The sequence below is a fragment of the Hydra vulgaris genome, chromosome 03 (assembly GCF_038396675.1).
Source record: "Hydra vulgaris chromosome 03, alternate assembly HydraT2T_AEP".
NCBI lineage: Eukaryota > Metazoa > Cnidaria > Hydrozoa > Anthoathecata > Hydridae > Hydra > Hydra vulgaris.
Genome location: NC_088922.1, coordinates 52,993,036 through 53,016,321, shown reverse-complemented (window position 1 = coordinate 53,016,321; position 23,286 = coordinate 52,993,036). Strand labels below are relative to the sequence as shown.

At 27.5% G+C, this 23,286-nt stretch overlaps 2 protein-coding genes across 3 annotated transcripts in view; both read right to left on the bottom strand.

The window, feature by feature from the left end:
• The window catches only part of LOC100201910 (PC3-like endoprotease variant A), a 99,276-nt gene that overhangs the window by 42,672 nt on the left and 33,318 nt on the right, over positions 1-23,286 (bottom strand). The gene's annotated exons all lie outside the window — the stretch shown is intronic.
• On the bottom strand, positions 1,300-19,778 carry LOC100213814 (eukaryotic translation initiation factor 2 subunit 3, Y-linked). Of its 2 annotated transcripts, none has more exons than XM_065793662.1 (13): positions 19,476-19,778; positions 17,328-17,391; positions 15,347-15,408; positions 5,048-5,113; positions 3,408-3,529; positions 3,167-3,261; positions 2,905-3,063; positions 2,551-2,685; positions 2,370-2,464; positions 1,905-2,219; positions 1,609-1,781; positions 1,445-1,526; positions 1,300-1,369 (listed from the first exon to the last, which is right to left on the bottom strand). In XM_065793662.1, the coding sequence occupies exons 1-12, from the start codon at positions 19,539-19,541 to the stop codon at positions 1,472-1,474; spliced, it is 1,407 nt and encodes a 468-aa protein (XP_065649734.1). In that variant the 5' UTR covers positions 19,542-19,778; the 3' UTR covers positions 1,300-1,369; positions 1,445-1,471. The 2 variants fall into 2 exon arrangements, with proteins under 2 accessions (XP_065649734.1, XP_065649733.1); XM_065793661.1 differs by having other exon boundaries at positions 1,460-1,526.

Here is a 23,286-nt window from a genome sequence, read left to right as displayed (position 1 = left end):
TCAAAAAGTAAAAACTTTTTTAATATACTATTTTTTCTTCTTAAATAACTCAATTTGTTTTGTTTTCTAATCAACGACTCAATTTTTTCAAAAATTAAAATTTTTTTTAACATACTGTTTTTTTCTTCACAAAGCATAATCGAATTTTATCTAGCTGATAAGGACAAGTTCCACTATGTAGGCATTTTATCATGAAAAATAACAGAAATTGCTTTGAATTCTGGATTATTTTTGCCATTCCATTAAAAACTCCATTTGATTATGCAACCTGATTGGTCTGATTTTTACTTCATCAATTATCAAAAAAGGGTTTTTCTGATGATTATTTTTTTTCTTTTTTTAAATACAAGATCAATGATTGAGGCTGAAGTTATAAACTGCAGCTTTCTTTTACTTGGAAGCACTCAAAAACCAGGAAGTTGAACACAGTTGCAGTTGCAAAAACCCAATAGCAAAGCAGTAATCGGCTGTTGGGAAACTTTTGTTACGCAATAGTTTGAATTGACCTGTAATAAAATTTAGTTTCTTTTGCTTGATAGCATTCTTCAATACAAATTCATAACCTGAAAAAATTTAACTTTTTCAATATCATTAACACCCAGATTATAATTATGAACTAAACTAATAGCTTCAAATCATTGGCTCTCTTGCGCAGAGATACGTGAAATACTTTACAGAGAATCCCTTGATAATAAGTTTCCTTTTTTCAAATTTATGTCTATCTTGTTTTATTCCTTTTTGTTCTCTTTCTTAAATTCCCATACAATTTCCACTTTCCAAACTTTAAATTTTTTTAGCGAGCAACAAATAGGAATTCTAACCTAAGCACGAACAAGATTTGGTCAAGCGACTTTTACACTTCCCTCTCAAGTCGAAAAGCAATTTCTACAAAAATAGACCGACTTTAATTGTTTCACATAAGTGACAGTAAAGGGTTAAAGTTAAGCAGTGTTTTATTACTACTACTACTACTACTACTACTACTACTACTACTACTACTACTACTACTACTACTACTACTACTACTACTACTACTACTACTATTACTACATTTTACATAGTTCTTATTAAACTACATTTTACATAGTTCAATACTACATTTTACATAGTTCAATATTAAAGTTTATTTGTAAACGTTTATTAAAAGAAATAAACTTTTCTTTTAATGAGTGTTTAAGTTTCATTCACGGGTCGGTAAGAATAAGTTTTTAGTAGTTAGATCTACGTTGTTTGATTTTTAAAAAGATTTTAATGAATTTTAAAAATAGGATTGAAAGAACATATTAGAAAAATTCTACATTTTTAACAACTAAATTTTCTCATCGACAATTTATGTTAAATAATTCCATTTGTTACTTCAATAAACGACCTAAAATGGGTAAAAAAAGCATTAAATATTTCAAATCATCATAAAAGCCAATATATTAAACATTTAAAAGCTTACTAAATATAGCCTCACCATGTGTTATATTTACTTAGGCAAGTTTATTGTGACACCACGTCTGATTTCACCCCAACCAATTAACCTTTTAATAAAAGTATTTAAATAAATCAACGTAAAGTAAAACATAGTTTGTAGAAAGAAAAAAAGAAAAATATAATTTTAACCTCCAATGTCTATCTACTCTCCTACTTAATGCAATTTTTTCTCCGATTTCTGTACAAACAGGTTGCGTAAGAACAATTTTTGCTAAATCTGCTTTAACAGCCAGCACTCTGCCACCTGTCGATAAGGAGCCTATATTTACCATCAGCATCTCATTTTTTGCAAGCTTTTGTACCTAGAAACACCAATATACTTTTAATTGCATTTATTATAACTTAAACAATGCCTTGTTTTATTATAAAACTATATTACTTAAAATGCCTTGCTTTTTTTATAATGTTAATAAATATTCAAGCACCTTAGCTCCTTTTTTATCCCCTTCAGTTTTGACACCAAGCAACCTTCTTAACAAAAAGTAACTAATTTCAAGCTCTGTATACATATCTGGCAATGCACCAACTGCACCTAACACCTGACCAACCATACGATCAGCACGGCATAATGTTGGATCAATTTTAGTACCGACCCCAATTAGGCCTCCAGGAGCTGCATATTGCAAATCATTGTGTTCTGCAAATAATGATACAATTTTCGAAAATATGGGCTGACATCGTAGCTTACCATCAGAATCCTTTGAAATTATGCCTGGACGGATTTCTATTTCCTGGTTAACCTTTAACATAAATTATAAAAAAAAACCTTTATATAAAAATATAAAAGGCATTACTTACAAAAATATAATTTATGAATATAAACAAAACATTACACTTGTTTAAAACTATTAAATGCTGTTAAGCTTGTTAATAGAAAAAATATTATTTACCTTTAAAATACCTCTAAGAATACTTCCACCAGCAACACCACCTTTTAAATCATCTACTTCACAGCCTGGTTTGTTAACATCGAACGATCGAATAACTATGTAAAAAATAGTTCAAGTTAAGATAAAAAATGTATAATAATAATAATAATGATAATAACAACAATAGTAAAACATTTTATACCGATTAAACGAGGTTGAGATTTAAAATCTCGAATAGGAACTGGTATCTTTTTGCAAATATAGTCACAAATCACTTCTATATTGTATTTTAACTGAGCAGATATCGGAACAATAGGTGACCCTTCAGCAATTGTACCTGAAATTGATAAAGTTAAAAAAAAAAAAATTAAATTAAAATTACAAAAACACCAACTATTAAAAAACTCCTAAAGTTAACATTCATAAAAAGAATATGATAAAAAAATAATTTTGAGAAAATGCTAAACCATAAAATTAAATAAATTGGAGAGTGCTTATCATTATTCTCGCAAATTAACATTTACTATAATCATTTTATAAATATTTAATATTAAACCTTTGACAAATCGTAGAATTTGTTCATGTTGTTCTTTTGCTTGAGTCTCTTTTACCAAATCAATTTTATTCTGCAAAATAATCATGTGTTTAAGTTTCATAATTTCTATAGCTGCTAAATGCTCTGATGTTTGCGGCTGTGGACATGATTCATTACCCGCTGAAAATTTAGATAAAACAATTTTAAAATTTTAAATTATAACAATATAATAAATTAATAATAAATTATAAACATGAAAATCTTAATTATATGTAAAATTTGCCTATTAATAACAAAGCAGCATCCATAACAGCTGCACCGTTCAACATAGTAGCCATGAGAATATCATGACCTGGGCAATCCACAAATGACACATGCCTACAATCAAGAGAAGTATTATTCCAAACAAAAATTTGTTTGCTGTAAATATTTTTTACTTTTAACATGCCATTCTATCAAAGTTTAATTTTAAGTTACCTTGAAGAGCTTGGGTATTAAGCAACTAAAGAACTTTAATTATTTACCTGACAAGTCTAAACTTCCCAGTGCAACTAGGTCTATCACAAGGAAAAACATCTTCTTTGCTACTACCACATGATCTGTAACACCCAGGTCTCGGACATCCAGAGTTATCGCATCTGTATATCTAAAAATTATTAATAAAAAGGCAGGTATAGAAACAATTAGAGACACTTCAAGTAAACAATCAGAAAACTAGAATTTAATATATCTTTCTTAAAAATTACTTTTTCAGAAAAATAAAATAAAAATTAATATAAAAAACAAATATTTTGTATAAATGATCTCCTTTACACAGATACTGTCTACCTGCACCCTAAAATCTCATCCCTATTTTATTTCATCAGTGACATTTAACACATTTAATAAATGATTTTGGAAAAACCAGAAAACAATTTGTTTTCAAACTTTTGTGTGCAATGAAAGTTTTCAGCAAGTTTTTTATTATTAGATTAATTAACGTTTTTATTTAAAACATTTTTAATTGAAGTGTTTTATTAACACTTAAAACATTTTTAATTTACATTTTTTTCTAATGCAAACTATGAAAAAAAGAAAACTTGAACTCAATAGTGTCAATAAAGTTGAGAAATGAAAATCAACTTTTTTAAATTTTAGCTATATATTTTTTTGTTTATAACTTATTTATAACTAAATAACATAAAACTGATATTTTAGGTACCAGCTATACATATTGCAAAAACAATACTACCTTAATCGCTAGACTCGAATAACTTATGATGTAGTAAAAAGTTCCAATACAAATGTACCAATAGTGTATATTTATATATCAAAGTTGTACATATGAATTTGTATGTTTCAACCTTGCCATTTTTAAATAACAGATATTATCTAATTCTTTGATTAAAGAACTTGACTTATTCTGAAAATTGTACTAATCTACTATTATTTTTTAAGTAAAACCATATACCATCACCCAATAAGTTCTCTTTGATTCAAAAATGTCAAAGGTTCTTTTTAACGGAGCTATTAAAAACTTCTACCCCACTCTTTCAACATAATGTGTTTATTATAAAAAGAAGGGTCGATCTTTTTATAATAAATACATTATGTTCATTATAATAAATACATTATGTTAATAAATACATGGTCGATCTTTTTAATAGTTATCAAAATAAAAAGCTAGACTATTTGTGTTCAAAGTTCATTTTTATATTTAACGACTTAGCGACTTATTTCTTTATTTTTCTTGGGTTTCTTGCTGTTTTCTTTCTTTTTTCTCCTGCACTTTTGTAGTAACACATCTTTAGCATGCATTGAACAGTGGACACATAACTAGTGTATGCACAATTTTATGGTTTGGCTTTCTTGATGGCTGCTAATTAGGAACTTCCAACTAGCAGCAATAACCAATTCAATGATCCTGATCAAACTTTTTTATGCAATACTTGTCAAATCTTCCTTTTTACCAGCTTGCCAATGTTTAGCAAATGGTTAAATAAAGTATCTTAAGCATAGTGGACGCTGGTAGTGATTGGTGGTTTATTAAAACCTTAAAGATTATTAAATACTTAAATATAAACTTCTTAAATATTTTAAAAAAGTATAAACATTTGATCAAGTACTAAATCAAATAATTAGTAAATCAGCCATTATAAACATAGAAGAAATTAATTTTAATTACCTTAGCATTTGCATATCCTAACTTAATAGTAATATTTCTTTCCAACTCATTTTTGAAACGAACAGTCTAAAAGTATATGCATATATAACTTTAAACCGAAAAAAAATCTAATGTACAAAAACAAACAAAACAAACTAAATACTGATCAACTATTACATTTATATATTAAAGCAGTTATTATAAATACCAAGTGTTCAGTCAACAAAATAATAGTAATAATAAATTTTTTAAATTGGCCTTTTCAAAGGAATTTATGTGATCAACCCTTTAAGATTTTTGTAAAAACGTTTTTTTTTGTCCAAATTTTTTTTTTTATGTTTTTTTTACTTTTGAAATTAAATATAACACAAAAATTATTAGGCCATGGCTTTGTTGCGTGGCTTTGTTGCATGGCTTTTCTGCGTTTTTAAAAACTTGAGCAGCTAATTGTTATATTTTTGTTTTGCTAAATTTTGTAGGATTTAGGTGCAACAAAAAATATTGTAGGATTTAGGTGCAACAAAAAATATTGTAGGATTTAGGTGCAACAAAAAATATTGTAGGATTTAGGTGCAACAAAAAAAAAAAAAAAAAAAAAAAAAAAAAAAAAATTAATAAACACTTCTTTTGTTCACAAATAAATTACAGTATTACCTTGAGTACTCTTAGGTGCTTAATATATGGAAGGGGACATTGATAAATTTTCTGAAATTTTTCCCACCCAACCCAAATTCAAGACTCTATAGTAAAAATCAAAAATATATACATGTGTGTGCATCAGGCTTTAAAATATAAAGTATAAAGCTTACATAACCATACTAAATCCAAATTAAATTATGATGAAACAGCTGTTAATAAATGTGCATTTGACTGCAAGCTACATTAAATTGTTTTATTTGTGTTTTGTAAATAATTTTCAAATACCTTTTATTAAGAGTCCCCCCCCCCCCATTTATTAGATCTTGGATAAAATTCCAGCCACCTTTTTACCCCCTCCTCCTTGTGATAAGCATACAAGAGTAATTACTTGGGTTTGGTTTACCCACTGTTTACTGTTTTACACAATAATCAGTCTATGTATGGTAAACTTCAAATAAATCAGTAGTATATAGTCCTACTTAATATGTGCAAGTTTTATAATAGAAAACAATTTTTCTTCTATCATTGAATCACAAGATCACATAACTACATTTCAAAACCATGTGGACTTTGCATTTTATTAATTGTAAACAGATTTTTTAAAAACTATAAGAAATTTCTAACAAGATTTAGATTTTTTCTTATAAGTTAGTAAAATTATTTTAAACAGAAAAATTTTTAATTAGTAATAACTATAAAATATTGCAAAAGTATTTGCTAAAAATATAATCTTTTTTTTACTAAAAAGCACAAAAAAAAACTTTTTTAATTTAAATTTAATAGTTCAGTAAATTAAAAATTGACAGGTCTGCACAAGATTCATTTTGAAACAAACCTATCAATTAAATTGAACTATTAAATTTAAATTTAAAAGCTTATTTTCCTCTTTTAAAAAAGATTATATTTTTTAACAAATGTTTTAGTAATATTTTATTTTCTACTTTTTAGTCTTAACAATGAGTTATGGTATTTAACAATGCAAATTATTGTCATGTAGCATTGTTATTGTTATGTCACAATATTATTATTAAACAATGTTCAGACTACAAGAAATAAGAGAAAGAATTGTAAAAAGGTTCCCTAGTAGCAGGCACTATTGGTCAAATATTCATCACAATGTTGGCCAAATGTTGTTAACAATATTACACCAATATAAAATGTCCACATTTTAATATATATATATATATATATATATATATATATATATATATATATATATATATATATATATATATATATATATATATATATATATATATATATATATATATATATAACTCCTAACTGGTTGTCAGAAAGTTTTGTTAACAAAAAGTTAAAATTAAAATGCAAAACCGGAATTTTTTTTTGTTACTTGATAGACTGCCTGCCCCAACCAAACCCTCAGTTGATGTAGCAACACTCTGTTGTGAGTCGGTTATTTGTCAATTGATGTAGCAGCACTTTGTTGCGTGTCAGGCTATAAGATAGTCAATGTAGCAACACTCCGTGCATGATTTACAGTAAAATTAAAAAAATAAAAATAAAAACATTTTATTAAAAAAATAAAAACATTGTTTATATTATTAAAAACATTCAGAATGTTTATAAAAACATTCTGGTCAAATTTGCGTTTTTGCGGTTTTTTTAAAAACAATTAATTTGTAATTAAATTAATGGTTTTAACTTTCTGACACGCAAATGTTGGACGAAAAGTCAAAAGTAATTAAAAGTGACGTATTTGTTGGCATAAGAATCATTTTTTTCCTTCCGTACTCCCAAATGCAACAATCTATATATATATATATATATATATATATATATATATATATATATATATATATATATATATATATATATATATATATATATATATATATATATATATGTATATATATGTATATGTATATGTATATATATATATATATATATGTATATATATATATATATGTATATATATATATATATATATATATATATATATATATATATATATATATATATATATACATGTAGCAAATATTGGCTTAAATTCTCTATAAACTGCAATACAAAGCCAACATTTTTTGATCATAACCAATGTGATAACATTAAAATTGTAAAAAAAAACAAAAACACCCTGAGGAGGATTTGAACCTGCAACCGGGTTAGCTGCACCTTAAAATAAGACATCCAAAGGACTACGCTGTTATTACAAAAAATATATATATATATATATCAATAACGTAAATAAATAACTAGATGTCTAACTTCGGGATTTTTATAAAATAAAAGTGAAGTCGATTTATTTGTTTACTATTTTTATCAGCCATTATTATATCGGGCAGAAAACAGTAAATATCATATAATGTAGAGAGTAAATCTGTGACATTATTTCTTTTGCCTTGCTAAAGTATTTATCTAATTTAATTATTTTCATCACAAAATTGTAAACTTTTGTGCTGCATATGGATGTTCTAATAGATATATAAAAGGCGCCACGAAATCCTTTCATAAATTTCCTCTTCAAAACTCTGAACTATGTAAAAGATGGATTGTTGCTTTCAATTGTGAAAATCTTCTTCCATCCCAACACACCTGTATCTGCGGCGACCATTTTTTAGAATCAGACTACAATTATTGTATCCCAGACAAAAAAAATCCAAGTCTTGATCACCATCAAAAGCCTATTTTAAAATGTAATGCTGTGCCATCAGTTTTTACATTTTCTACAAATATTCAAAAGACAAAAAGGAAACTCCCATCAATACAAACATCAGTAAATTCATTATCTAAATTTTATCCTTTATCGAAAAAAACAAAGTTTGATGTTTACCCTGCTATAGACAAACCCAGCAAAGAAATTAATTCAACACATAATGATCAGCCAGAAAGCACTATTGAAAAAAATGACCACACCAGTCAATTTCCAACACAATCTTTAAGATCTTTATCACCAGCAAAAGAAATATTAAAAAAAAAAGTGAAGGCTTTAAAACAAAAATTAAGAAAAGAAAATCTGTTCTTTACAAGACATGGTTTCCCTTTTAAAATCTAAAAATTATTTGGCTACCACTGTTTTAAGCGCAAATTTTTCTGGACTCTCGTATGAAATCATTAAGAACCAATTTTCCAAACAAAATGTTAAACCAAAAGGTCACAGATAAAACGATGGAGTGAAAAATTTGCTTTAATTCTTCATTTTTATTCTCCATGTGCGTATAACTTCCTTCGGCCAATGTTATGTCTTCCTGCTGCCAGTTCAATATCACATTGGACATAATCTGTAAATTGTGATCCTGGTTTATTCCTTGATATTTTTTCATATCTTGGTCATAAACAGAAAACAGATATTAATTTTAAGCATTGTGCTCTTATTATTGATGCTACGGCAATCAAAAACAGTATAACTTATGACAAAAGTTCAGGTCACTATATTGGTTTTTGTAATTTTGGTAAAGATATTTCTGTATGTGAACTTGATACTCCAGATACAGAGGCATTAACTTTCATGTTAGTTGGTTTGCGAGGACATTGGAAAACACCCATTGGTTATGTTTTATCAAATAAAGTTAAAGCAAGTGATTTAACATGTTTTATTAAAAATATTTTAGAAATGGCTTTGACATATGAACTTTGTATCAAAAGTATTACATTTGACGGTACTAGTAATTTAAATTCCGTTGTCCCATTTGGATGTAAGTTTGGCAAAGTCATAGATGATATAGTATGGAGATTTAGCAAATGCGACGCGTACGTATGTTTTATCAGTGAAAACCCTAAAAGTAGCCTGGTGACAAGTAATTTGACGCGTATTAAATTTATACGTCCCGTTCTCAACTTTAAACCTTCAGTTATCACGTTGTTTACAGTACGTTAAAAATGGCAGAATATTTTGCGGACAAAAAGTAAGTTATATAATTCAAACATTAAAAAAAAACAATGCTTATTGTTTTAAAGTATTCTACTTTTTTAAATATAAGCTGAGTATATTATATTTATTAATATTTTTATTTATATTTATTTTTTAACGTTTTTTCTACCAAGTTAAAGTTTTTAGTAAATATTTTTAGGTTATCCATGCAATGGGATGATGAAAAAGACATTCTCATGTTAAGAGAAATAGCTGGAAATGGAATTCTTTTACACAAACAAGGAAGCAGAGAGCGCGGACAAGGGTGGTCAGCTGTTGCAGATGTGATTAACACTCTTGATATTTTTCCATGTGTTGCCACGCCTCGAGGTGTACGTGAAAGATTTATGATTTTGTTAACAAAATATAAAACAAAAGCTAGCAAAGCTAAACTAGCATCAGGACTTGGAGGTGACATTTCTACCGAATCAGAAGGCTTAATAGAAGAGTTGTATAATATTTTTACAGACACTGAAAAAAAAAATGACAATGAGTCTCAACAGAAGAAACTAGTAAATGAAGCTGAAAAAAATAAAGCAGTAGAAATGCGAACAAAGGCCATGGAAAGATTTGGTGAGACTCGAAAACGAAAAGACGAGGACAATGTAAGTGAAAAAAAAAAAATTGGTAAATCGAAGAAGCAGTTCAGACACACTTATTTTTCTAAAAGAAAAGTTAGAATATGATGCTCAAGAACTTTCAAGACAACAATTTGAAATCCAACAGCAGCAACACAATGCTATGTTGCAACAGATGATTGCCATGATGGCTCAACAGAACACTATACTCAATGCGTTTTTGAATAAATAATAAACGTGTTTTGAAAACATAAAATACACTGCTTAAAGATTAGTTTTATGTTTTAGCTGCTGTTATTATTCTAATATATATTAAATCTTTTTGTTATTTTGTTAAAAAAAATACAATAACTGTTTTACTAAGCAAAGTATTGTTGTAATGTTGGAGGTTGACAATCAAAATATTCGGATACTATATTTCCATACAGACATGTATGAGCATTTTGTAACAATACACATGTAGCATATATTTTCCCAACTGCGCTTAAGCCAACTTTCTGCATTTTTTGAAAATCCACAAGTTTAAAGTAGTTAGAAATAAGTCCAAATAACCATTCAACTGAAACACGAACTGCACTCATGGCCTTATTATAAGCATGCTGGTCTGGTGTTATGTTTGCATTCCGAAATGGTGCTTGCAAATGTACACTTAATGGATAAGCTGGGTCTCCATATATGCACAAAGGTTGTCTGTTGAACCAAGCATGGTTTTCCAGTTGAACTAACAACCCAGACTCATACAGCATAGTAGCATCGTGTTTCCTTCCTTCGTATGGCCCTGCAAAATTGCCCACCAAACCGTTAGGCAATACTAAACTTTGATATTTGAGAGCATGCTTTTTTTTTATGGCTGTTATAAACAACTCTTTGATCAACTTCAGGTCTAGCGATTCCTCGGACTGTACCATCGATAAATCCAAAACAATTATTTAATGGGCATCCTTTTTGGTAAATGGCATCGCAGTATTCTTTCAATTTTTGAGGTTGGAGGATAGATTGATTCCAATTTTTAAGTCTATGACAGTGGGTTTCATACATAAAATCAATTACTGTATTAAAAATAAGGCATATCTCAGTAGGGTTTCTTCGAAATAAGATGCCATATCCGTGTATCTACAAGGAAAAGCAAGTCGTTTTAGTAAAACACAGAGTCCTTCTAGACCACTGCATACTGTTCTCTGCGAGGTTTTAATTTTTTCTGGTAATCCAAAAACAGCAACTAGGGTGGCCGTTCTTCTTGAAACGAAAATCAACTTGACACTGTGCATCATCAAAATTGTTAATATCAAACCTGTCTTACTTCCAATATGGATATGATTCACGAGACTCGTTTAACTCATTTAAAATTATATACTCTTCGTCATCAATTAAATCGTTAGCATAACTTAAAAGAACTAATTCTCGTACGGATTTCAAACTGTAGTTGGCCGCCATATTTGTTTACGATTTTTGAGCGCGCGTTTCACAACAAATGCTAAATCGTGGAAGTTACACGACGCGCTGATAGCGCAACGCCGTTGTCAAATAATGTCCGCGTCTCGTTGCTAAATCTCCTTAGTTATTACTTTTTCATATAAACCAACTGCTCCACATTTTCCTAGACCCATGCCATATGCTTAAACTAGCTAGAAATTCTCTAAATGATTTGGGTGTTTTTATTGATGATGAGGACCACTATATTAAATAGAGATATATAAAAACTTTGTTTGAGTTACAAGAGCTTGAAGGTTTGAAATTTGCAAACAAACTTTCAAGAAAACATATTGAATTTCATCGCCACAAAATGAATGTCAAAATAGCTGGCCAAACCCTTAGCAGTTCTGTTGCTAATGCAATCGAATTTGCAATGGTATCACAGCATCCATCTTTCTTAGGAGCAAATAGTACAATCCGTTTTATAAGAGTTATTGATAAATTACTTGACATGCTCAATTCCAGAAATCCAAATGGTAAACACTTTAAGAAACCTCTATATCTTAATAATCAGCTTTATTGGAAAGATTTTTTAAACAACACGATTACTTATCTGAGCAAGTTGACTGATATTAATAGCATTCCATTGCTCTCATCTTGAACTACTATTTGCTTGCATTCGTGGAAAAAATGGTTACAACAACAATCCTGATGTTGTGCAGTTAAATTCATCGTTAAAATGGATTCTTCTGCGAAACTCCATAGTTGGATTGAGCCATGTTCTAATGGCTCTATTTTTTCTCTTAGTTGGAAAAAAAAGTTTTGTTCTGTTGATAATTTTGACCAAGAGGATATTGACTTTGAAGAAGTTTTTTTGTACTGCGATGAACTTCAAATGTCTAGCTACAAAGAAGCAATATTGGGATATATCTCTGGTTTTATAGTCAGAAAGTTAATAAATACTATTTCATGTAATGTTTGTGCTCAACCATTAACTGATATTTTATCATACGAACATTCCTATGCGAAATCTCATTCTTCATTAAATAATGTGAAAGATCGTGGTGGTTTGTTTTTGCCATCAAGGGATGTTGTTTCTGTTATCGAGTCGTGTGAGAAAGTATTTAACTTCTTTATTAGTGGTAAAGATTTTTAAATCCAAAAATAACCTCAGATAAAAATATAAAGCATAAGATGATCCATTGTGTTAACAAATTAATTATTAAAAAAAAGTCTTTAAAGGACTTGATAGTCACGACTTAGAATTGTGGACTGAAAATGAAGATTTGCATTCCAGCCAGCTTGTTAGAAAGATATGTGGATATTACTTTAGAATTCGAATGTTCAGATATGCCCAGGATTATACCACTAAAGTTCTAAGAAAGTTTAAGACAACAAACTAACAAATTAATATCGTTCAAGGGTTTATGAATATTTCAGTTTATAACAAAACTTTTATTAAAATAATAAAATATATTATACGATGTTTTAGTTTGATGTTCTAAATGCAAATATGTTTTTAAATATATATTTTTGTGGCTACAAAATAACAGTTTGTTTTAGTTTGTTACAACAAACTAAACATGCTAACAATATCATGTCCAATCTTTGACCAAAAAATATGTATGTATTGACTGTATGCTCACTAAATTGATCGTCTGTGATACTAATCATCTTTAATTCCAAGAATAAGGACGTTAAAATTGCCAATATCTTTTCATATGAATGTGATTGCTAAAAGCTTTTCGCCCGATATAATAATGGCTTCCATCGCATTAAATTGGCTTCACTAAAAACGGCGAAGTTAGAGATATCTAGCTATTTATTTATATCGTTGATATATATATATATATATATATATATATATATATATATATATATATATATATATATATATATATATATATATATACATACATATATATATATATAATTTAGATGAATAAAAACAACTGAATATTGGGATTTAATTTTTATTTAGTAGGTTTTTGCCAGTATGGGATAAAATAACATATAAATAACTTTTTGTAGAGATTAAGGTGGCATATTTTTCTTGTTAGATTGTAAGGTTTGCAATGTTTGACAATTTTTCATTTTATATTAGGTTTTATGTTTTGTTTTTAAAGCAATAAAAGAAATCTCTTTCTTCAAAAAAGACTTATTCAACCTTGTTATAGCAATAAAGTTTTGATACATACGCAACACTTTTCAAAATGGTATCAAAAAAGACATTAAGACTATACGTATATCTCACGTACCATCTGAGGTAGGATTAATTATTAAAGTAATTTTAACAAAAATTAATTGTGAACTTAAAAATTAACTTTTTTTAAATCAATGACAAAGTACACAAAATGTTGTAGACCGGTTAACAAATCACTGATGAGCACTTACTACTAATTTCTATTTTTTGATGTCAATGATTTTTACCCTTCCATAAATGAAAAAAGCCCTCAACAATGCTATGAATTTTGCTGATGATCATATCGTTATCAAAAGCGAAGACAAAGCATTGATAAAGCATGCAAGAAAATTCCTTATCTTTTAAAAGAGGCGGATTGTTTGACTTCACAATGGGGGCATTTGATGGTGCTGAACTTTGCAAATTAATAGGTATTTTCATACTGTATCAAATTTCACAGAATTATAATAAAGAAGATTTTTGCCTATATTGTGACGATGGTCTTGCTATATTTAAGAACAAAAACAGTCAACAAATGAATAAATCAAAAAGCATATAACACATATTTTTAAAAGAAACGATCTTCAAATCACCATTCAATCTAATATAAAAATTGTTAACTACCTTAATGTTACGTTAAATCTAAATAACAATACATTCCAACCGTGTAAACCTGATAATCAAAAAAGGAACATCCACTCTAATTCTAACCATCCTCCAAAAGCAATTCCTCACAATATTGAAGAAAGTTTATCTTCCATGTTGATTAATGAAACTGCCTTCAAAAAGGCCATTCGACAGTATGAAGAATTTTTAAAAAATCAGGATACAACCCAAAGCTTAACAACCAACCACAGTTAATCCCAAATTAAAATCAACAAAAAAAAGCATCATAAACATAATATCATTTGGTATAACCCTTCGTTCAACTGAAATGTCAAAACAAAAATAGGAAACCGATTTCTAGCACTAATCGAATTACATTTCCCAGCCAGCCACAAGCTACATAAAATATTCAACTGAAATTCTATTAAGTTCAGCTACAGCTGCATACCTAACCAAAAGTTTGTCATAAACTTGCATTATTTCAAAATTTAATTTCAAAATTTGAAAAAATCAAAAACCAAACAATGTAACTGCGTAGATAAAGCATTTTATCCTTTGAACAATCAGTGTTTGTCTAACAATATTGTCTGCCAAACAACGAGTCATCATGATAATAATAAAAAGTATATTTTGGCATTAGTCATACACCATTTAAATTAAGATATACAAACCATCTCAAACCATTTGCATCAGTTAAGTATAGAAATGACACAGAACTCTCTAAGGAAATATGGAGCTTAAAAAACCAGAACATAGCCTATTCTAAAATGGAAAATTGTCAAGCATTGCAAACCTTACAATCTAACAACAAAAATGCCACCTTTATCTCTACAAAAAGTATGTTATTTTATCCCATACTGGCAAAAACATTTAAAAGTATCATTTTATTTTATTTGAACACAAAATGCTTTGAGAGTGTTTTTTTTTATCTGAAGATAAAATGTGTTTAAAATTTGGTATCTCTCTATAAAAATGTATTTTTTTATAAAGAGATACCAAATAATTTTTATAATGACAAAATTTAAATTTACCTGAACACCAGAAATAGCTTTGACAACTGTTGATTTTCCGTGAGCTACATGTCCAATGGTACCTAAATAACAAACAGATAAAATGTGAACATATGGTTCACTCTACAGTTGTTATACAATGTTAAAAACTAAAAGATTTATTTTAAACTTTAAAAATGATTTTAATGAAAATCAAATTTAAAGAAATTTGTAAATATAGTTAAACTAATTATTCGGAGTGTTTAAGTCTGGCTATATAGTGGATAAGATAACTGAAAATTATTAGACCAAATATATTTTATATTTATGCCACACATATATATACACATTGCAATTATATATATATATATATATATATATATATATATATATATATATATATATATATATATATATATATATATATATATATATATATATATATATATATATATATATAATTGCAATGATTATACAAACATGAAAAGATTTATAAAAAGTATTTGAACTAAATAATCTTTTTGAATTTAAATTTTGTTTACTGTAAAAAAACAAACAGACAAACACAACCCTTGGAATTAGGGTCAGAATTCGGCAATGCCGACCTAGAAGTGTTTGAGATCAGCAAAAAACTACCGACCTCGTTTCTAAGTTTTATGGTTAATCCTTTTTTTAATATTTTTTCTCCTGACCTCACACAGATTAAGGTTGGCAAATTATTGCAGACCTTATTTTTTCTAATTTCAAGGGATGGAAACATAAAAAAAGATAATGGGATCTAATGTTTTAAGTCAAGCATTATTATCCTAAACTCCACTTAAAATTTTTATAATATAAATTTTATTTATATGCACTATATAAATTCATTTAAATGCACAATCTAATTTTAACTATATGAAAAGAAAAAAGAACCATGACCTATCAATTAAAGATTCATTGTCTTCTTAAATCTTGTTTCAGACAAGAATGTTCAAAATATAGTTGTAATTTTAAAAAGTTGTGCAAAATAAAGAAAAAATTCAAATCAACGTTTTTATAAATAAAAATCATTAAAATGATCAACATTCTAATTTGTGCTTTGATACTGCTGGAATGGTATGGTATATGGTATATGAACAAAATCGATTTTAAACTTTTTCCTAAAATAAATTGTAATAAAAAAATGTTTCAAAATAAAATTGAACTTATAGGTTGTTGAAGAAAAAAATAACAAGCAAGAAATGTACCTTTTCATGACAAACAATATGACAATTAAAAAACTGTTTACAATAAGACTGAAATATTTTTACAAATTAAAAAATTGGATGTTATTGAGTTAATGGCTTGTTTAGCAAACTAGACTTAATATTATTGAACTTAAGTATGGGCAGAGGCAAAGTGTATATTGGACCAATACAAAAATCTTTTTAACTTAATCAGAAACAAAGAACTTATAGCTATTTTAAAAGATAAATGTTATGGAAAGGAATTCCACCTAAATCAATTAAGGAGTCACAATTAGATTTGATATAATATCAGTAGCGATGAAAATGATAATATATCCAACATTTTTGTCATATAAAAACAAAGTTTTAATAACTAAAAAAAAAAGATGAGGTAAAACATTGTGACAAACGCACTTTCTAAACAACATTGTGTTTCTTTCCTATTAATAGATTCTATAGATAACCATAGCATCTTACTCTAAAGAGCACGCTGGAATACAACTTTTATAGAAATTTATTTTAATATTCAAGCATAACATAAAGGTAATTTGCATAAAAGATAGGAAAAGAAATTAATGGCAAATTGCGGATATAACCTTATTTAAAAATAAAGTTAGATAAGAAGTTCTATAAAAATTGAAAAAACATAAAGTTTTCATTCTAAAAAGTTGTTAATATATTTTTTAATTTTTCAATATTTCATAATGAAAATTTAAAAATTATATATTAACAAATTTTTAGAGTTTAACCTTTAAAACTTATAAAAAACTTTGACAATAAAATCTAAACTGCACATATTTAAAATTAATAAATCATACCAATATTTATAGTTGCTTGACGACTTATAATTTCAGGTGAAAGTGGGTTTAGTCTTGATGGATCCTATATAATATGAAAACACAATATATATATATCACTGTGTGATACCAAACTATGATCAACCTTAAAACACATAAAATTAAAAAAAAAAAATTAGTTTAAACATGTAATTAAACAATGGTTAGATGAGATGTAAATATAAAAAAAAATTTGTTGTGTTTTTTTAAGTATTAGGATGTATTAGGAATTCAAATCACAGCAATGAACTGCTATGAGTTTAACTATCACTTCAAGAAGAATAATAAAAAATATCAATTTAAACCGTGTTTTAAAAAATCAGTTTTTAAGAAATTTCTGATCAACTTTAGACATCTAAATATCTAACCAGTATTTAACTTATATAAAAAACACCTAAGAAAATTTTGTACTTTTAATTATTGATATCTCTAGCTTTGTTTTCAAACTAATATTTAGCTCATATAGCTAAATATTAACTTTAGCTTCAAAAATCACATTTTCAACAAAATGTGATTTGTGAATTTTGAAAATAAACCTTTATAAAAAATCAGCAGAAATAAGTTTTATTTAAACTGTTTTATCTAGAAATTAGGTGTCACCTAATTTTTATTATAAAATAACTAGCTTTTTACTTCTGTAAATATTGACGAGTATCGCATTATTTAAATATGTAATATTTAAATATATTTTTATACTAACTTTATTCATTTTGAAAAAGAATGAAGTATTTATTAACAAACTTTTTGTTATTATTTTAATAGTGCTAAACTTCCCACATTCACCTTCAACTCCAAGATAAACCTCTCATATTTGGTGGGGGTATAGTTTAAAATTATATATAAATTTTTACAAATAAAAATTATTAATTTTATAAAAACAAAAAAAACTATTTTATAAAAGAATTATTTATTTTTTAGAAGTGCCCCTTTTAGCCAATGACACACCCAATAATGTAATATAAAAGCCAACATAAATTTTTAGCCTAATTTAACACCTGTCTTTTTATACCAAGTTATAAATAGCATTTAATTGAGAACTAACTTAGTTTTAAGAATTTAAGTAAAGATTTTTTGACTATAGTTAATACTATAGTTCAACAAATCCGTTACCAAAAACCTCATAACTTTTTGTAATGTTTAATGTTATTAGCTTTAAGTTAAATACTTTATTAAAGTCTTTCCAAATGGTATATAATATTATACTATATAACCAATTCTGAATACTGTTGATTACTTAATTAAAATATTTTGTAACATATAGAACTAAATTAAGCAGTTATATTTTATTCAACTAAAATATAAGAAATGAAAAAAAAGCAGTAAAAAAATATATACAAAAAAAGTATACTTGATGTTATTGCATATAAATCAAGTATACTTTTTTTTTACACGTATATGACAGGGTGTCTGCCAATATTTTAAGGTGGATTTCCCTGACTTTTCCCTGATATTTTCCTGATCTTTTACCTGTTTTCAATGATTTAATTTAAAGTTACCCAAAATCAACTTTACAAAAATTGACCTAGATTCGTTTAGAAAAATGCTCTTCAACTGCAAAAATGTAAACAATAATACAACCCACATTAAATGTATCAAGAGAAGTTCATAAAACTATCTGCAAAATAAACTTTTATATTACACGTACCATATACAACTTATTTAAGTTATGTAAGTTTGATGGAGAGCCATTTTCCCTATTTTCTCTAAAATTTAACCTAAATTACCTGATAATCCCCTGGGGTTTTTTTGCAGATATATGAATTCCCTGACATTTCCCTTATCTGGCAGACACTCTGTATGATAAACTCTTTAAACTCTTTACATTTTATTGGCAGTTTATAAAAAAAAAAATTATGAAAATACAGTTAAGTTAAACATTTTCCCATAAGTTATGTAGAAACATGAACATATAAACATTATTAGTTTACTCGCTTATTTAACGTTAAGATTTTCGTCTGATAAAAGTAGCATTAAAGTCAAATTGAATAAAATTTATGTTTAAACCAAATTTGAATTTGCTTGACGTGCAAACAAAATGTAGGTTCATTATAGAATGTAATCTATTTAATGCTTTAGCTTGCAAAATCGTTTTTTGCATAACTGAAATTAAACAGCAAATTTTTTTCTTACCAAGGTTACTAAATCTTGTTTAGCGAGATGAGGCTGAGACATTGAGATATTTTCCACGTCAGCCATTTTATTCAGAATTATATTACAATGGAAATTAGTTGAAAAATTAGTTTTTTTCTACATGTTAAAGGCAGCCATCTTGGAGAAGCATGGAAAAGGAAAAATCCGCTCTTGGTTTTACTTTAGAAAATTCTAGCTCGCCTTCCGAGAGACTTTGTTTTGAGTTTTATGTTCAACCACGTGTTTTGTGTTCAACCACGATTAATATTTCGGACTTTACGCTTAAAGGCTGGTTTCTAGTGGTTCAAGTCTTCTAGTGGTATAAGTGGTATTTGGTTCTAGTGGTATAAGTGGTATTTGCTTCTTTTTAGTGTTGTTGGAATATCAATTGAATTATAATATCCTTATAAAAACAATACAAAAAACGTAGGGAAAACTGTTTATGATTAATTTTATAATTGCATTGTTAGATTATATTTTAAATGATTTTCACCATTTAAATTGAAAAGTTTTACCTCACTAATATTGTCACATACCTATATTGACAATAGATTGCAGCAAAATATTCTTCATAATTTATCCTGTCAAGTAAAATGTATACTCTGAATATGATTCTTCTGCTCAAGGAAATGATTGTGAACTACCTTATGTAAACAGATATGACTTTATAGAACATACAATAAATATTAATCAGGTGTTGCCACTTTTTCAAACCGGATTACCTGGACACCTTGATGCCTCACAAATAATCAATTAATTGGTGAAAGAGTTAGGGGTATAAAACAAACAAAAAGAGTAAGTTGTTTGCCGTTAATAAATCTTTTGAAAATAGGTATTATATTATCGCACTTTCGAAACAAATTTTTATTAAATAGTTTCTATAGTTAAATAGCAATAGCAGTAATAGTTAGATAGTTAAATAGTAATATTAATTATAATAGTAATTATTAAATAGTAAGAAGTTTTTTTGTTCCTTCTGTTCCTTCTGAAAAATCTTACTTGGTAATTTTAATATTTACGTAACAATTTTTTGTCTCGTTCAACAAATAAGAATAAATTTTATTATTTATCCTTGACGCTGTATTTTTTTATTGCTTCTAGCTGTTTTTAAAAGCTTTTTGTTTCCTGCTGCTACTGCGCAAAATAATTCGGATTTAGTTTTTAATTTGGTACAAATATTAATTCGGGTATTTTTTTTTTTTACACCAACAATTCTTTACAATATATACAATATAAATAAAAGATTAATGGAAAGACTTCAAGAAGATCAAATAGATCTTATCATGAAGCCCTGTACAATCTATAGTTTCAACAAAATTTAAACAATATAATTTCGTAAAGTTATATAGTACTTTAACATGGTCAGGCGTTAAACGGTTATTTTTATGCTCTACATGGAACCCGTTACTGAAAAAATTCTTTCAACGAAGGAGTTAGGAATGCTTAATAAATATTAAACTAACATCGGAAGTACGGGATGTTTTCCTTCCTTCAGTATTAGCGCCCTCAATTGTCCATTGCTTTTTTCCTGTTTTTTGTTCTTGGTAATACAATTAGCTGTCATTTAATGAGCATAGCTCGTGAAATAAATTGCCACCTAATGGTTCGGTATCAACTTTTAAATACGCGCTTGTTGCAACACAGTCATTAATAATGGAAACACATTGCAAATTTAAATCTAATCTAATTGTTTTATATTTAACTAAAAATTTGCTGTATACTTTAAAACCCAATGTTTTCCACATCAAATGACATCATTTTCGATACATATTTGACCGTATTGTGGAGAACCTGGCAGTTACAATTACCACTTAATAGCTTTGGGTTCAATTTCCGAAGCTTTATATATACTGAAGTTTGACAGACAAAATTTACCAGAGCATTATCTGCCGAAAATGAGGTCATGTAGTTTATATTTAAATCAACATTAATTATTGATGATTTGATTAGTGCTTAAACTTAATTTACAGTCTCTCCCCTTTTGCTCTTAAAAGTTATTAGGAAAACCAATTATTGAGTCATCTTCCTCTTTCATATTAAAATAACGTACAGCAGTAGGAAACATTTTTGCCTAATAAAAAATATTTTAAGAATTAAGCAAAAAAGTTAATATGAATTTGAATCATAACTTTGTTGATTTCGTACCTAAGTTTTTTATACATTTTAGCTGAACTTTGTGTTGGGGTGACTTTGGACCAACCAAGCATTTAAATCCTCCAAAAATTACTTTAAGTGATTCGTTTTCAATTGTGTGCTTTAACTATCATTTCATTACACTTCTAACAGTGCTTGATGTTTGAGGAAAAAAATTTTGTGGTTTTCATGCACTACACGTTAAAATGCAAAATGGGCCTAAGCACCACCAGTTTATGGCATCAAAATTTTTGTAGAGACTTTTTTGCATACGTTCATGTACAGCTGCTGGTTAAATGTTATACGCACAGCAGTATAACATTTAACCAGTTAAATGTTATACGCACAGCAGTTTAATACTTGCTTTTTGAAATAATCAATGATGAAGCAAAGTCAGATCAAATCAAATATATTTCGAAATATTGTATTAAATATTAAAGCTATAATATTTCAAGGAAATTTGCAATAGTATTTACAAATTATAATCAACAAAATATAAAAATAACATAACAATATTAAATATTATGCTTACAACTTTGTTGTAACTAATTAGTGTAATATTGTGCCTTGTTAGATATTGACATACTCTCTTTAGATTATCTCAATCATCTCTTCCCAAACCAAAGCAGAAGTCGTTGTCCCCAACTATACTCGACGTTCTACAAACACATATTTAGAAGCGTCCCGGATAGAATATGGCCGAATATCCGGGGCTTCTTTATATATTATCCTGTATTCAGTATCCGGCCTGATAATAAAATCTGGTTGGATATGCCGGTATTTCGTGTTAAGAAATAATAAGAAAACAACATTTTTAACAATTACTGCAGTCTTAAAGATACTCAGTTTAGACCTGATCAAACCATTTGGTAATTAACAAATTAACAGAATGAGAGAACCTAGAACACAAATCGTAAAGTGTTAATCATTTAAAATAACTAATGTTAGTAGGTTCAAAAAAAAATCAAATTGTATAGTTCAAATAAATTAGAATTAACTGTGCACAAGAAATACAGATTTTATTACTCATTTATAAATTTATTTTCCTTACAATTAAGATGTTATTTTTTGAACAATCTTATGGAGTTGAAGAGGTTGAAGGATAAATTTTTTTTCTTCCCTTTTTAAACAATTAAAATTTAAATATTTTTGACTTGGTTGTGCAGTGGAGTTTTAAAAACGATTTAAGGCCAGATTTATTAGATCCCCTGCTTGTTTGATTTCTACATACAAACAGATTCAGAAGAACAATTTTTTTTAAAACGCTACCAAACAAAACTTTTTATTTTAGAATTTTTATCGTGACAATATGTTTGACAATGCTTAAATTAATAGAAAATATCCGGCCGGATAACTTTTTATTATCCGGTTATCTAATATCCGGCCGGATATTTTAAAAAATGCACATATTTTTCTGCGTGTGGCGCGGTAACTTTTCACGCTAATGTTATCTTGACTAGAAGATCTAAATTTCAATCAAATTATGTTTCAGGTTTTATTAAACCACCATGTACAACAAATAGTTGCGCGCCACATTATTTATAAAAATAGATACTCTAGTTCAATTTTTTCTGTGATAAAAAACATTTTAATCCTAGTTATCTTGATTAGAAGTGTGTCAATCAAATCATGTTTCAGGTTTCATCAATCCACCATGTACAACATATAGTTTTGCACC